The sequence below is a fragment of the Carassius auratus genome, chromosome 8, assembly GCF_003368295.1.
Source record: "Carassius auratus strain Wakin chromosome 8, ASM336829v1, whole genome shotgun sequence".
Taxonomy (NCBI): domain Eukaryota; kingdom Metazoa; phylum Chordata; class Actinopteri; order Cypriniformes; family Cyprinidae; genus Carassius; species Carassius auratus.
The window spans coordinates 877,424-893,756 of NC_039250.1; the positions used below are offsets into that span (position 1 = coordinate 877,424).

Here is a 16,333-nt window from a genome sequence, read left to right on the forward strand (position 1 = left end):
ATCTATATTTGTATATACAATTATATTTTCTGTTTTGTTCTTTGAAATAAATAAAATAGATCACTCTCATCAGTTTGTTTCATTTGGAGGCACCTTGCATACAATGGGATGCAGACTCTGAAAATATACTGTATGTAGTCATCTGAACTTAAAACTACTTTACTGGCTTAAATGTTTCACATGCAGAACTGCCAAAGCAAAAAAAAAATTATATATTTCTTTACCTGTAGACCATAACCAACATCAGAGAACCAATAAACATGCAAACGTGTGGATTATTTATTTAAAATCTCAAGTGTACTTCAAATAAAAATATAATTATGAAAGAGGATCAAATAAAAATGAATATTAATCAGTAGTTGATGCAACACTTAAACCTGGAATGATTTTTATAAATCTAATCCTCAGATGCAGTGCAGCTCCTAATGACTGTATAAAGCTCCACAGGGAACATTTACAAGCGGAATTAAGAAGAATCAATCAATTAAATTAATAAATAATGGATTATTGCTATTGTGTGTATGATATGTAATCTATTACTACGGTGTCTCAGAGAGCTCAAGCACTGCAATGTCAGAAAACACATTGGGTGACGGGATGGGGGCGTAGCCTATAATAAAAGATAATGAATTTCAAACCTTAACTAAACACTTTTTTATTCAAAGATCAACCGTCTGTCATTACTCTTTAGTCTGCCACAAGAAACAACAACATTAAAATCATGAACTCAAATGTCATTGTAAAAAGAAAAAAACAATGACTGTACTAACAGTGCATAAATCAGACCTTTCTGTAACTCTAACGCTAATGAGCTTAAACTTATTTTTGTACACAGTGCCCGAGCTGTCAATCACTCCTGTGCGCGTGCGTCACTGTCCTCCTCAGCTGCAGCACCTTGCGCTCTCTTCATCGAGCTTTAAACCAAAATGGGACAAAAAGGTCGTATTGTCTTTGTGCATATAGATTAATTAAATAAATGAGTATCTAAATTCATGCCTAGCCGCCTGTGGTATTTTTTTAGAACTTAGAAAAAAGATGCTGCAGCCAATGACTCAACCTCCGCAGACAGTTTTTAATGTTTATCAGACAATAATACTCAAGATTTTACTTTAGTATAATTTTCGGGACAATTAGGGCCACATTCGGGATTCGGGACAACAGTTTAGATTTCGGGACTGTCCCGAATTTTTCCAAGTACTCCTCTATGCAGACTGTAGCGCGGTGACGTCACGTATTTACGTCACGTATGATTATCGCGCATGCGCAGTAACGTATATGTATTTACCGTAAATACGATTGTGCGCGGTACTGACTGTCATTAATGCGCATATCCAGGTTCATTCAATTCCGGATGTTCGTAAGATATGGTGGATATGAGATATTACTTTTGTTTTCTTAAAAAATTGCATTTAAATTGCTTTTAATTATAAGAATGCTTTGGTCATAAAAGAAAAGAAAAAAGAAAAAGAAAGAAAGTGAAGTGACATTCAGTGACAAATCATAGAGAGTGTCATTGCAAATGTGTGTGATTTCAAACATTTATGACATGTTTTATGATATAGTATTCAAATCCTGGTCTTTTAAAGTCTTATTTCGCCTAAAATGGTTACCATTAAAGATGTCTTAAAATAGAGCAGAAAGACTTTATAATAATAGTAATCTTTTTCATTAACATTATCAAAGATGAATAGATACTGTAACACATGTATTGTTCATTGTTAGTTCATGTTAATCAATACATTAACTAGTGTTTACCAGTGGCACCTTATTGTAAAGTGTTACCTCTTAAATTGACCTTCATACGTCTTAATATGACTTTTTGGGGACATTGTCAGTGAGAAGATATTCAGAGAAGAGACTCACTTCATGTGGCTAGAGAACTGTAATTATCTGTTTTTCTGTATAGCTTAATCAAACTTTCAGGCCATGCTTTCTCAAGCCAAGCCAACCTAAACTTTGACTTCACAAAATGTATTACTTTAGTTGATGTTAATGCTGGTTATAAATTAAATCTCTTAAATAGTTTACAGACAAAGCAAATAAAACTTTTTCTAACATCATGCTATAATATATTTAAAAAATACATTTAACATATTTTCCTTGTAGGGCTCTTCTGCCTTTCTTCAAAATGATTTAATATTGCTTTAGTATTGTTTGTTCTTTTATGTAAACTAGGTGTGGTGAACTGGACTGCATTGTCTGAAGAATACAACCTGAGTCCAGGGGCGTCATGTTCTCTGACCCAGTGTCTCCGGTGCAGTGAGATGTTTAAAGACCTGTGTGTGTGAGTCGCAGGAGGAGAAACCTGTGTGTGTGTGTGAGTCGCAGGAGGAGAAACCTGTGTGTGTGTGTGAGTCGCAGGAGGAGAAACCTGTGTGTGTGTGTGAGTCGCAGGAGGAGAGACCTGTGTGTGTGAGAGGAGTCGCAGGAGGAGATGAGACCGGATTCATTCAAAGAATCTGAGGACTACTGCTCGACTTATTGTTTTATCAGTGATGGAGGTGAATTTCAGATTTTTTTTTTTTTCGTTGTGTCATGTCTATAGTCTTAATCTATATTTGTATATACAATTATATTTTCTGTTTTGTTCTTTGAAATAAATAAAATAGATCACTCTCATCAGTTTGTTTCATTTGGAGGCACCTTGCATACAATGGGATGCAGACTCTGAAAATATACTGTATGTAGTCATCTGAACTTAAAACTACTTTACTGGCTTAAATGTTTCACATGCAGAACTGCCAAAGCAAAAGAAAAATGTCCAAATTTATAGTTAAAAAAATAGATAAACAAGAACCATAGCATTAGAAAGATTAAAATAATAAAAGGCAGTGGCTATTTACACTTAGAGCAAATGGTTATGGATTGTATTTATACTATGTTCAAATAGCAGGATTTAGCAAATTGCTAATAGTGGCAATTATTTGCACCTCAGTATTATAGTACATTATAAAACCGTATCCAATAATTACTGAGTGTAAATTATAATTTTAATTCAAATTATTAAATGGATGCCACCATATTAGGACCATAAAGCCCTCCCTCAAAACTTTTTTATTATTTCCTTCATTTTTATTTAAAATACATGCTTTTCTGATGTGATATGAAATTTGAAAAGGTAGGGGAAAAAAGGCAGATTCGGACCCGGATCGATTGCATCAAATTGTGAACAACACATGTAACTACTCGCTGGTCATTAAACAGTCCATGTTTCCAAAATACTGATGTCCATTTGTTTTATTTATAGATATGGAACACCGTGAAAACTACATACAAACAGAAACACAAAAATATAGTTTTACACACACATAATTCGAAGGACATCAATGCAAATAAAGAAATATACATAAATGAACACTTTTACCGTGTTGGCCTGGTTACCAGCAGTAGAATGGTGAAGAGCTCTAACAGGTGTATCTAAGTTTAAATCTCATCATTCAATTTGCAGCACTTCCAGGTTAAATCTAATCAGGAAGGTCACATGACCTTCAATTTAATAAAACTTAGCAGTACCACAAAATAAGCACATCAGAATTCATGCAATTGACACACATACACAATATTATATTTAAATTGTAAAGTCTTAAAAATACAAAAAAGGAGCAAAACCTTGATATTACAAATACCTCATACACAACCCATAAATGACCTATCAGTGTCAGCTACACTCCCACCAAATTACCCTTGATCTATTCAATAAACATAGAATGCAACAATTTGAATAATCAGTGGAAATTTCCAGGCATCAACACAATACATGAAAACAACTAACATGATTCTATCCCCACAATTCATTATTACACATTCTTCAGTTAAAATGAACAAATTGTTCACCATATCACATTGTTTTAATATTAAATGCAGTACACATCAACATGTGACCAAAATGCCAAGACCTACATGATATCAATACACCTGAATTTGAATAAAGTGATAAGGCAATTTAACTTTTAGTTAAATCACTGCTGCTGTTAACTCTAATCTTGGCATGGAGACAACTTATGTGGGGACAACTCTCGCTTTCCCCGTGACTAAGGCACAATGTACCTTGGTACACTCACCAGCCTGAAATAGGAGCACTGACCATAACCTTTACTACTTGCGTCAAAAAGGTGTTGCAACTCAGTTCTCAAGATCTTCCTGAAGTTTGAAGATGTTAAACCTATTGGTATCTGTACCTTTTCTAGATTAGACAAATCCTTCAACCAGCTCTCCCACCTTGATCTCAATTCAATGTGCAGTGGTTCATCCCAACTTATGCCCTTATGACACATCTCTTGCAGCACCTTCTTACCGGATATGATGAATGGAGCCAAGAACCCCAATGTATCATAAATGGAAGCCACAATGGAAAGAATACCATGTTGTGTGGCAGGTTTCTCATCAAGCACAGAATTAAAGGTAAAGGCGTCATTCTCCACATCCCACCTTACTCCCAGAACATTCTTAACTGGAAGATAATCATTATGGAAATCCACATTTTCCACCTCAACAGCACGGTCACTCTCACTGATGGACGCAAGCACTTTTCTATTGTTGGAAACAAATTTGTGAAGGTGTAGTTTTCCTTTAGCACACCGAGCCTGAGCTTCTTCTACCAGCCTAATTGCCAGCTCAACGGATTCCAGACTTATGAGACTATCATCTATATAGAAATTATTTATGATGAAACTAGCAGCTAAAGGATACTTCCTCTCAATGCTGGCGAGATACTTCAGGCCATAATTGGCGCAACCTGGGGAGGATGATGCTCCAAAGAGATGTACTTTCATTCGATATTCTCCGGGCTCTGTGTTTAGATCACCATTTAACCACCACAGAAAACGCAGGTAATCCTGATCTTCCCTAATGACATGAAATCTATTAAACATTTTCTCAATGTCACACATGACAGCAATTTGATGTTTGCGGAAGCGACAAAGCACTCCAGTCAACCCATTGGTAAGATCGGGCCCAGTCAATAGATAGTCATTCAAAGCGGTACCTTTAAACGTGTCCGTACAATCGAAGACTACCCTGATCTTATTTGGCTTCTTTGGGTGATAAACACCTTGGTGTGGAATATAACACAAATTTCCCATATCTAGTTTCTCATCAGCTATTTCTGCATCCCCATCTCTTAAGACACCTTCCATAAACATCCTGTAATCACATTTGAATTGAGGATCCTTGTCCAATTTCCTTTTAAGATGCTTCAGTCGTACTAATGCAAGCTTCTTATTATTTGGAAGTTGGGGACTAGTTTTAAAGGGAAGGGGCATCTCAAGATGGCCACATTCATTATGATAAACGCCTTCCTTTAGAACCTGCAGAAACTGAACATCGTCCTGAGAGATGCTCTTTTCTCCTAACCGACTATCTACCAAATCCAGCTCAAGGGCTCTAACAGCAGCAGGTGTCACAAGGGGAAGCTCCCTGACTGATATGCGGTGACATATACTAGTCACATCCTTGGAGTTCACACCATTTGGAGTACCTCCTATGATGCTCCAGCCCAGGTCGGTCTTAATGGCATAAGGCTCTTCATCACCTCCATTGAGGACCTGTCGAGGTGCCAATGCTCTGGAGCAATCATAGCCAATCAAAAGACCTACTCCACAATCCATTAGTGCAGGCATTTCATCAGCAATGACTTCTAGATGTCTCCACCTTTTAGCAGTCTCACAGGTGGGAATATGGGTGCGCTCAAAAGGAATGAAATCCCTTGTATAAACGGGAGGCAGGTCGATAGAGCTGTCTAAAGAAAACCCTCTCACTCGAAGTCCACAGACTCTCTGACTTTCTACAATGGAGTCTTTTCCCATCATCGTGGAAAGCTTTAGTTTTACTGGTTCCATTGATGCCCGCAAACTTTCACACACTTCCTGATCAATAAATGTGTGACTACTTTGAGTGTCTAATAAGGCATAAACAAGGATTTCAGACTCCGAGCCAGAAGACAGCCATACTGGAACAATCATTGATGTTGTACCACCTTCTCCTCCATTCACACAGCATGATAGAGAGGATGTACTCTCTTCAGCCTGCAAAACCATCTGTGAATGTAACTCATTTACTGGCTGACGATCTTCATGCAAAAGAGTTGGGTGGCGCTTCTTACATACAGCACATATGGACCGATTTCTACAATCTTTGGAGCCATGTCCCCTTCTTAAGCATGCAAAGCACAACTTATTCCCCCTAACAAACAGTCTCCTTTCCTCCACAGGCTCTTCCATTAATTTTTGACAGTCATGAACTGAATGACTCTCTCCACAGAACAAACATTTAACTAAAGTTGTGCCATGCACCAATGTGCTCTTCAAATTACTAGACTCTTTAGTCTTGCGGTCAATAATATTGCTGGTATTACCCATAGCACATGCTGCATCTAAATCATTCACCGTGGTTGCCAACGTATTTACTCTTAAACGCTTGATCTCCTTGAAGGGCTTTTCTTCACAGATCTTCAATGCATACAACGATGACACAGGATTGCACGCTATGCGTGCTTCCTTTGAGACAAATGAAGCAAACTCACTAAAGCTTGGATAATCTTTATCTTGATCTAGCTGTTTTGTGACATAACGGTTCCACATACTCGTCACCCAGTTGGGAAGCTTGACTAGTATCTTCTGATTCTCTTCACAATCATTCAACACCTGAAGACCCTTGATGTGCGGCATAGCATCACTACATGATTGCAAGAAGTCACTGAACTCTCTTAGCTTAACGTACTCTGATGCACCAATCTTAGGCCACCTATTTAGTTTCTCTCTAAAGGCACGTTGCGCCACAAAGGAGTGACCATATCTAGCATTTAACTTCTCCCAGGCTTGCTGATAGGCTTGTTCATCTTTCCTATAAAAACTACCTTTCAAGACTGATCTTGCTTCACCATCAATATACTTTTGCAAATAGAACAGCCTGTCTGCTGAATTCAGACACCGTCTCTCTATAAGAGCCTTAAAGGTGGTGCTCCACTCTATAAACTTAAGTGGGTCACCAAAAAATACAAAAGGTTCTGGAACGGGAAGTCGAGATAGGGCAATTGACTCTTGCAATGCCTGTACTACGGATACCTCACCTTTTGTGACTTGCGGACTCAAACTTGATGTATTAGGAACTAGGGGACTGGGGTTGCTCACATCACTACACGCTGAACCACACTGCTGACTTCTTACTCTTAACTCCTCCTCAGTATACACTCGAAGCCTTGCTTCCATAACCTCAATGTCTCTACGATTTTCAAGCTTCTTCAATCGCTGCCTTTGTGCATCAATGTCAGCCTCCATTTCCATTTCTGCTTTCTTTGCAGCTAACAACGCGGCAGTCTCTGCTCTTCTAGCGGAAATGCTTGCAGACTCTGAAGAGGGTTTAGAGTGATTACTAAAAACTGTGGCTCTAGAAACTGTGGATCCGTATATGGACCTAGCATACTCACAGTCCAACAACACACGCAATCTTGCCTTCTCAGCTTCAGCATCGAACTCCATGCCATCCTCCACTAAATGTACATTCATTATTTTAATCAAGTCTGCAGTCACAGCTGAACATGCATCTATTTTTCTTCTAATTTCTTGACTTGGTACTGCTTGGAGTCGCATGCTATCATATAGGCCTTTCAATTCAGATTCTCTCTTCTCAAACCCATCCATCATGTCACACAAATCACTTTCAGAACACTCCTCTTTTAACTTTAAACGAACCTCTCTGACATGGATCTTCCAACTATTATATGCAGATATGAACTTGCTTTCCCTTTGGACCAGTTCTTGTGCTTTTAACTCCTGCATCTTTGGTGTTAAATGTTTATCACGGGAAGATTTCCTAATTTCATTGGTCTTTAATAAAGTAGAATTAAGCTCTTTAAGTCTTGCCTCAGATTTTTCAGTACATGTGGTACATGATTCATGTCGATTTCTCACAACACACTCATTAACTTGTAATGGAGATTCATTTTGCTCTGCTAAATCACCCTGAACTGACATTTTCGCTCTTAAAAATGTAACACTTTAAACAACAATACAACACATAATAAAATAACAGTCAATAACAGTGAAACTCTTAAATAGAGTAATGCCACTTAAATGTTACTTTAAGCACTATTTCAATTAAGCAAATTAAGAACCAATTGTCACTAGGACATTTCTTTCTTACATTGTTCTCTAATTATAGGCAGCTTTGTCTTGTAACAATTTTATTTTAACTTCTAAAACCATCCATTTACCAAAGATAACATTTAATATTTTATAGTCTGACCTGCTGATGCACGGATGAATCAGGCTGCGTGAGAAAGTCCTCCATCGGGATGTATCACAACTGTACGTAAAACCCGCAACAAACCACCGCGGGAAGACGCATAGTTGCACGCTGAAACTTGCAACAATCAGTCCTACGAAATGAGGCACCAGCTGCACGATGAACCCAGTTTGCAACACTCAAGGATCCAGGAATACCACACTAGAATCGCGCGCCGAAGACAGCCGCCTCTATCACCGCAGGAAGCAGCCAACCACTCCGAAAGACCCAGACGCGAGAAGCCGCACGCTGAAGCCGAAGTAAACTTTGGTGGAATGGAATTAGGCCACGTTTTCACTGTAACTACTCGCTGGTCATTAAACAGTCCATGTTTCCAAAATACTGATGTCCATTTGTTTTATTTATAGATATGGAACACCGTGAAAACTACATACAAACAGAAACACAAAAATATAGTTTTACACACACATAATTCGAAGGACATCAATGCAAATAAAGAAATATACATAAATGAACACTTTTACCGTGTTGGCCTGGTTACCAGCAGTAGAATGGTGAAGAGCTCTAACAGGTGTATCTAAGTTTAAATCTCATCATTCAATTTGCAGCACTTCCAGGTTAAATCTAATCAGGAAGGTCACATGACCTTCAATTTAATAAAACTTAGCAGTACCACAAAATAAGCACATCAGAATTCATGCAATTGACACACATACACAATATTATATTTAAATTGTAAAGTCTTAAAAATACAAAAAAGGAGCAAAACCCTGATATTACAAATACCTCATACACAACCCATAAATGACCTATCAGTGTCAGCTACAACACACGTTTACCATCTGCACTATTAGAGCCGACGACTGTACTTTATCTGTTGTCATTTTGACTAGCTCAATAAGAAATATAAGGTCCCATTAAAGTGTAATATTAAAATATACACAGTGAAGTAAAGTGCAACAGAATGTTAATATATTGTAAGTAAGATACTACACAGATATTACAGAATAGACTTTAATTCTGTATAATATTACCTCAGATGAAACATGGTTAAACATGGTTGTTTTCCCTTCTTTTTTTACACCTTAATGTTCTTTAATACTTTAATATTTTATTAGAGTTTTCTGTTAAGTATGCGCATCGTTTTAATGCACGCACAACGTGAAAACAACTAACGTCATCACGCACTGCAAATTACAAGCACATGCGCGGTAAACACATACGTGACGTCACCATGCTACAGTCTGCAGCGAGGGGTGTCTCAGTTTTTCGGGATGTCTGGTCACCCTTCCTGAAAGAGCTGCTGCATTACTTCATTAGCTTGCGTCTGATCTGCAGTGATATCATTCAGACTTCATGGGGTGTCAGCCAGCGAGTCAGCTGATTCTGACCCTGTTCTTTTAGCACTCAGAGTCTGAAGCCAGGAGAGCATATTAAGTGTTGTTCACTGTATTTGAATTTTTCCAGAGTCCAGTGTACGCATTTCACACACCGTCTCCGGCCACGTTGAGTTGTTACTGACAGTGGCGAAATCGACATGTGCTTTTCACTTGTAAAACTCAAGGGTGCATGGGTAATGTAGTCTCTGCTCTCGGTGGGACGAAGGGTGTATTGTGAAGGGCGCTCTGAAAAGCAGCAGCTCAGGCAAAAGATTAAAACCTCTATTAAAACAGATGTCCAAATGAGCGTACCGGTACTAAAAGCAGGTTCTGGGCGCATGGACAGGTGGCGGTACGCTCAAGAGCTATATTTGGAAGTGGAGGTACTGAGTACCTGTGAGTACCAGCCCACTTAAAGCACTGCATCTCGCAGCGTGGCTTTCTCTCATTTGAGAGCCATACACGCTCTGTTCAGACACTTAATTTCCTCAAGAATCAGACAAGAACAGAAACTGCCACGAGAGCATAGCATTAAACTTGTTCAACTGCAACAGTGAGCGCATCCTTCTCTCTCCTGAGTCAAACGCATATGTGCACATATGATGTGTTCTACACATAGACAGTAAAAGAAATGGACACAGCGACCCCATTGGAACTCAATTAGCGTATTTTAGCACTTCCGTTTCTGACGCGCAGACTCAAACGAAGCTTGACGACGTCAGCAACCTGTCTGACAGATGTAAATCTTCTAGTAGCTGTGCGTGCAAACTGCCATCGTTAATCTTGCAGAGACGGCGAGCTTGAGCGGGGAGTTCTTTGTCGTGAGTGAGCAGGAGAAAGTATTCTGATTAATTATTTTGTATAGTATTTTAAAATGTAACGCCAGTACGCCATATTAAGTTAATTACCTGCGAGCTTCTCCTCCTGTCTGTACGGTAATGCGACAGAGAGCCGAGTGGTTATGACGCAATCGTTAGCCTATTTTTTACAAAAACTGTTTCTACAGGACCATAATGTAACTTAGAAGGTAATGGAGCCCTTTATACATTGTCGTGTATCTTTAGAAATAAATAATGGACAAACGGAGTCTTTAAACGCCTCAGATGTAAAGTTATTCGCTGTCAAAGTGACGCCAAAATGAATGGGAGTCAATGGGAATGCTAACACAAGTGAAGTTCTGCCAAAAGATGGAAGCACCCGGCCAACTACAACTTCCGGTCGAGTTCCTTGCCCCCTGGTTCTACAGGTGCCCTTTTATATCCGCAGTCCCTCATTTGCCTACGTCATAGTCTCCCGCCTGCCTATGGCAAGCTGTCGTTATTTCATTCATGCTTCTACACCGGTCACGCTGACAGCGTTCCCAAAGCGCCCTCTAGAGGACACAGCGTGGAGTTCCCTTTCGAAGGAGAACAATAATACAGTTCTCCAATCTGTTCTTATAATAATGACATAAAAACTAATCGTATCCACAGATAAAGTATACCTGCTAAACTGTGAATACAATAATGGTGGGTATATTAGCTGGCTGCTAACATGACTACGATGAAACAATACAGTTTGTAAAACAAAATATGTCTACTGTAATGTTTGAAGAACCACAGACAAAATACACTGTTTTAACTGTTAATCAGAACCATAGACTGTATAAATCCGAACACAGAGCAGCTGTATCACAGATACAACTAATTCACTCGTCTCTCTCTCTAATTAACCCTACACCTGCCGCTGCAGCACAATACAGTATCACGGTGATTATAAACTCTGTGTGCTACACACTACATTATTATTAAACGAAGTAAATAAAACAACGTCAGTCTACAATAATCGACACTTAGTGTGCTGTCAGCGAATTATCAGAACTACTTCTAAAACAGTAACATGCTTTACCTGGAAACCTAAAGCTTTGCAGTAGACATCACATATTAGCACAAAACTTGATATTTTGATCGCTCAATTAAAACGTACACATAACGTATCAATCTACTTACAGTTTGTGGTTCGGAGAGCTTGTTAGTCCAAAGTAAGAATATTAGAAGCCAACGAAGATAAAAGCCAGGCATGTAGAAACAGTCCTTAATAAAATGACAAGCACACAACAAAAGGTTCGAATTGTGTTTCTGTGTTTGAACACAGAGTCTTCTCCACAGACATATAAATACCTAGACTCCTCATTGGCCGCTCGACCGCACGTCATCGTCGCCGCCATATTGGAGCGGGCAACTCTCATAACTCTCACATCAGGACAGAAGAAAACATACCTGAGTCATCGACAGATTGGACACCTACAAACCGTCACACTATAATAAAAACAGATCTCGGGGTGTTATCTTTCACAGTTAAGACTCAGCTGTTCTTTCTCGATGTTTTTTGGTCATTTTAAACATTATGTTGACAGCTTAATTAACCACCAGTGTCAGACTATTAATAATAGCTAGCGATATCACTAGCGTAGTTAGCAGTGAAAGCTGAGACTTTATAAGAATTCAAAGTTTAAATGAATTCTTATTACGTTTTAACTTATATTGCCTTTTATATAATAAACTAAATGGTGTTAATGATGAAGCTAAATATTCTCTCTTTAATTTCACTACCGTTACTTATTTACACAGATTAAGTGGTAACACTTTAGAATACTAGTCCTTTAGTTAATGTTAGTTAATTCATTAACGAACATGAACAAACAATGAACAATACATTTATTCATCTTTGTTCATGTTAGTTAATGAAAATACAGTTTTTCACTGTTAGTTCATGCTAATTCAGAGTGCATTAACTAATGTTAACAAGCACAACTTTTGATTTAAATAATGCATTAGTAAATGTTGAAATGAACATCAACTAAGATTAATAAATGCTGTAGAAGGATTGTTCTTAGATCATGTTAACTAAAATAGTTAACTAATATTAACTAGTGGACTGTTTTTCAAAAGTGGTGAAAATTCTAAAAGACATCATAAATTAGTTAAAAATGCCTATCCATATACAGCTATGATTCGCGAACCCCAAAATGACTCAAATGATTCGCGAACCAGCGACGAACTCCCGAACTGACTCAAATGATTCACACTCCGATCTCCCAAACTGACTCAAATTATTCGCGAACCCTCTCCGAACTCCCGAACTGATTCAAATGATTCGCGATCCCCAAACTGACTCAAATGATTCGCGATTCCGCTCCGAGCTCCCAAACTGACTCAAATTATTCGCGAACCCTCTCCGAACTCCCAAACTGACTCAAATGATTTGCGATCTCCAAACTGACTCAAATGATTCGCGATCCCGCTCCTATGGCTCCCGAACTGATTCAAATGATTCACGCTCCGAACTCCCGAACTGACTCGTATGATTCGCGAACCCGCTCCCAACTCCCTAACGGACTCAAATGATTCGCGCTCCAAAACTCCCGAGCTGACTCAAATGTTTCTCGAACCCGCTCCGGGTTCTACTCTCCTGCAGTTTGGTAATATAAAGATTCCTCATTTGAACTCTGGGTTTCATTGTTCTGGGTCTGAATTTGGGCTCCTGGGGTCTCAAAAAAGAAACATTTTCAATCTCCAAGGTGAACGTTATGACAACACCAGTGTTGTGCTAGTTACTAAGAAATAGGCATTACTGTTAAAAGTAACTTTTTAGTTATTTTTTAAAGAACTTTCTTTAATGTTCCCATTAATACGCTTTTATGCGTTATGGTCTATACAAACACAAAGTAAAACAGAAAGGAATTTTTAAACACTATTTTGATTAAGTCAAACCAGCTCAAACTGAATAATGTATATCACAAGGATTTCTGAATTAAATAAGAAAACACCTGAATAATATATTCATAATCAAAAACTAAAGTGGCTTCTGCATCATAAAAGCTGTTTTGTTGAGCCCTTAAAAATGTTCCTTTCACAGCTTAAGTATGAAAACTATCAACAATGGACAACATAACACAGAACATTATGAAATAAATAAATGAAAGCAATCTGAATTATTCAGAATCAATTTCGAGAAACATACATACATACATTCATACATACATAGGTACATACATAGGTACATATATATTCAGTTGAGGATAAATACAAATATATATATATATATATATATATATATATATATATATATATATATATATATAAATGCTTTTTAAAAATGAAATCTATGTTATCATGCTAAGGATCTGACTGAAAGCCGGTGACTCCACAGTAGAGACAGGCTGCATGTTTTCAACAATGTTTCACCTGTATGAGAAAAACATACAGAGAATCACTTAAGACACTTTGCTATAGACCCATTCCACATAATAATATTCATTAAAACTGTATGTTAACACGTAGGAGCATGAATCCGTGAGTAGGCTACAGTTTACAAATCCATGGGAACAGATTGCAAAAGTGTGCGCGCAGATTATGAATTCGTGGGCACAGATTCAAAAACCGAGGGTACGGTTACCAAAATCTGAGCACGGATTGGAAATTGGTGGGCTAGGATAAGACATTCAAACCAGAAAGACACAGCTTACATTTGACTACAAGTTTTTTGTATTTATCCTCAACTGAAGTGAAATAATGAGAAGTGGAAGTGGCACTTTTCAAAGTGGAAAGAAATAATCTTTCCACTTTGAGAAACTCGTGTTGCTCTCGCCTTGACTCGCCATGACTGCCGCACACACTTGAATAAACGGAGACACGCCCACAGTGCGTCTTCGTGTTTACAGTGGTTGGCATCCACCAATCCTACAATGCGTCGCTGCTGCAAACAGGTTAGGCTGCACTTCAGTCAAAATTAATTGTTTAAAAAAAGTAACGGACAATGCACCATATGGTAACGCTAACAGAGTTAATTTATATAAAAAGTAATGCGTTGCAGTTTTAGTTACTGTCAAATGTAACTGCGTTACTAATAACATACATGGAAAAATAAACCACTGTTTCAAAATGTGTGTGTTTTCTGCATGAGTGTGTGTAATGTGCGTTATAGAACAAAATGTCAAGCATCGTCAAGTTTTTTACATTATTTGACTCATTAATTGAATAAAATAGAAAATCTTGAGGGAAGCGGCGGGGAATTAATCTTTATTAGTCAGGTTTTGTCTTCACAACTAAACCACTCTATTCCCAGAGAAAGACAGAACTGAAAACTTAAATAAAATGTATTTCTTGAGCCGAGATTGATTTAGATGATTTTCTATTATATATATGTATGTGTGTGTGTGTGTGTGTGTGTGTGTGTGTGTACATGTATATATTATACTCAAGGAGCTCATTACAGTTTTTTTCAACTGCTTACACATTCTCCAAAGCTTTCCTCTTTTTTTCAAAACTTAACACACAAATTCAAGAATTGCACACACAAGATGCAAATTGCCTCACATCTCTTTCAAAATGAAACACCACAGTCAAAAGATCACGAACATATTTAAAAAGCAAACATTTGTCTTACGTTGTAAACACCTTTACCATAATGTTAAATTTTTGATTATGTCATATACACACTGTTATTCAAAACCTAAAACTCTTCTTTTAAAAGCTCACATGTACATGATTGAATGTAATTGTGAGAGAGCTGTTGACTATATAAAGAAAAACAAAGGCAAAATTGAAACCAAACTTAATTTTTTTTGTAGCCCTAATCCCATTCAAGACCACTCTTCTTGTTCCTTGTCCTCCTCCATTTCTGACTCGTCCTCTTCCTCCTCTTAGTCGAACTCGTCCTCTGACTCTCCCTCCAACTCCTCTTATGCTGTGTTGACACCAAACGCGAATAGAGCGTCTGGCGCGAATGATTTCAATGTTAAGTCAATGCAAAGGCGCGTTTACGCGCGTCTGGAGGTCTCGCGGCGCGAATGGGGCGTTAAGCGCGGCGCGGAAGACGCGAATTCGCCTCATTCGCGCGTCTAGTTCGCGCGAACGGTGCTTTTTGTGCATTTAGCGTTTGACGCGAATTCGCGTCTGCCGCCCGAGTTGAAAAATTTGAAATTTGGCGTCAATTCGCGCCGCGTTAACCAATCAGAAGCATGCTAGGAGTCACTCATTCAACAGTATGTTCCTGCAGCCTCCGGTTGTGCAGGGATACCCTTCTCCACTCATTCAACAAGGAGGAACGACAGATGTTGTCAGTGAGCAGTCAACCGGAGCTATATGACAAAAGTTCATATTTCTATAGAGACAGGAATAAAAATGACCTATATATATATATATATATATAAAACATTAATAGATAAATTAAATAGGCCAAAGATAAGAAACGTTTCATTTTACCCCAAACGAATTCTATTTTATCTTGAACCACTAAAGACACATCAGAGCCAGCGGCAAATGTCAGAAGATCTAGCCGAGGTAAGGCTACTCTCGGCGGATACATGATGACGGAGCTCCCGCTGATCGCATGGAGCTCATCTCTGAGATCGGCGAAACACATTTTTTAAATAGACGCGGTCATTATAAATAAACCGCATATTTGAGTTTAAAACAACTACATTCTCGCCTGAAATACTTTTAAAACTACATTTCATGACACAATAACAGTAATATTTTGAAAATTATCCGAACAAAAATGGCGGTTGAAAATGCTGCGTGAACTCCGCTGGCAGTGGCAGAAGCCCCCCCCATGACGCGAATTCGCATCTGTTGTGAAGTTAATTTCACGCGCGAATGAAGCGAATGATCTCAAAATGGTCAAGCGGCAAACTAGGCGCGGTAGACGCGAATTTGACGCTCTATTCGCGT

The 16,333-nt window shown here is 38.4% G+C and overlaps 1 protein-coding gene across 1 annotated transcript; it reads right to left on the bottom strand.

Moving 5' to 3' along the window:
- Positions 1 to 3,177: 3,177 nt before the first annotated feature.
- LOC113106917 (uncharacterized) lies at positions 3,178 to 5,326 on the bottom strand. Its single transcript, XM_026268957.1, has 2 exons — positions 3,365 to 5,326; positions 3,178 to 3,266 (listed from the first exon to the last, which is right to left on the bottom strand). Exon 1 carries the CDS (start codon positions 5,259 to 5,261, stop codon positions 4,032 to 4,034), a length of 1,230 nt encoding a protein of 409 aa, XP_026124742.1. The 5' UTR covers positions 5,262 to 5,326; the 3' UTR covers positions 3,178 to 3,266; positions 3,365 to 4,031.
- Positions 5,327 to 16,333: the final 11,007 nt, after the last annotated feature.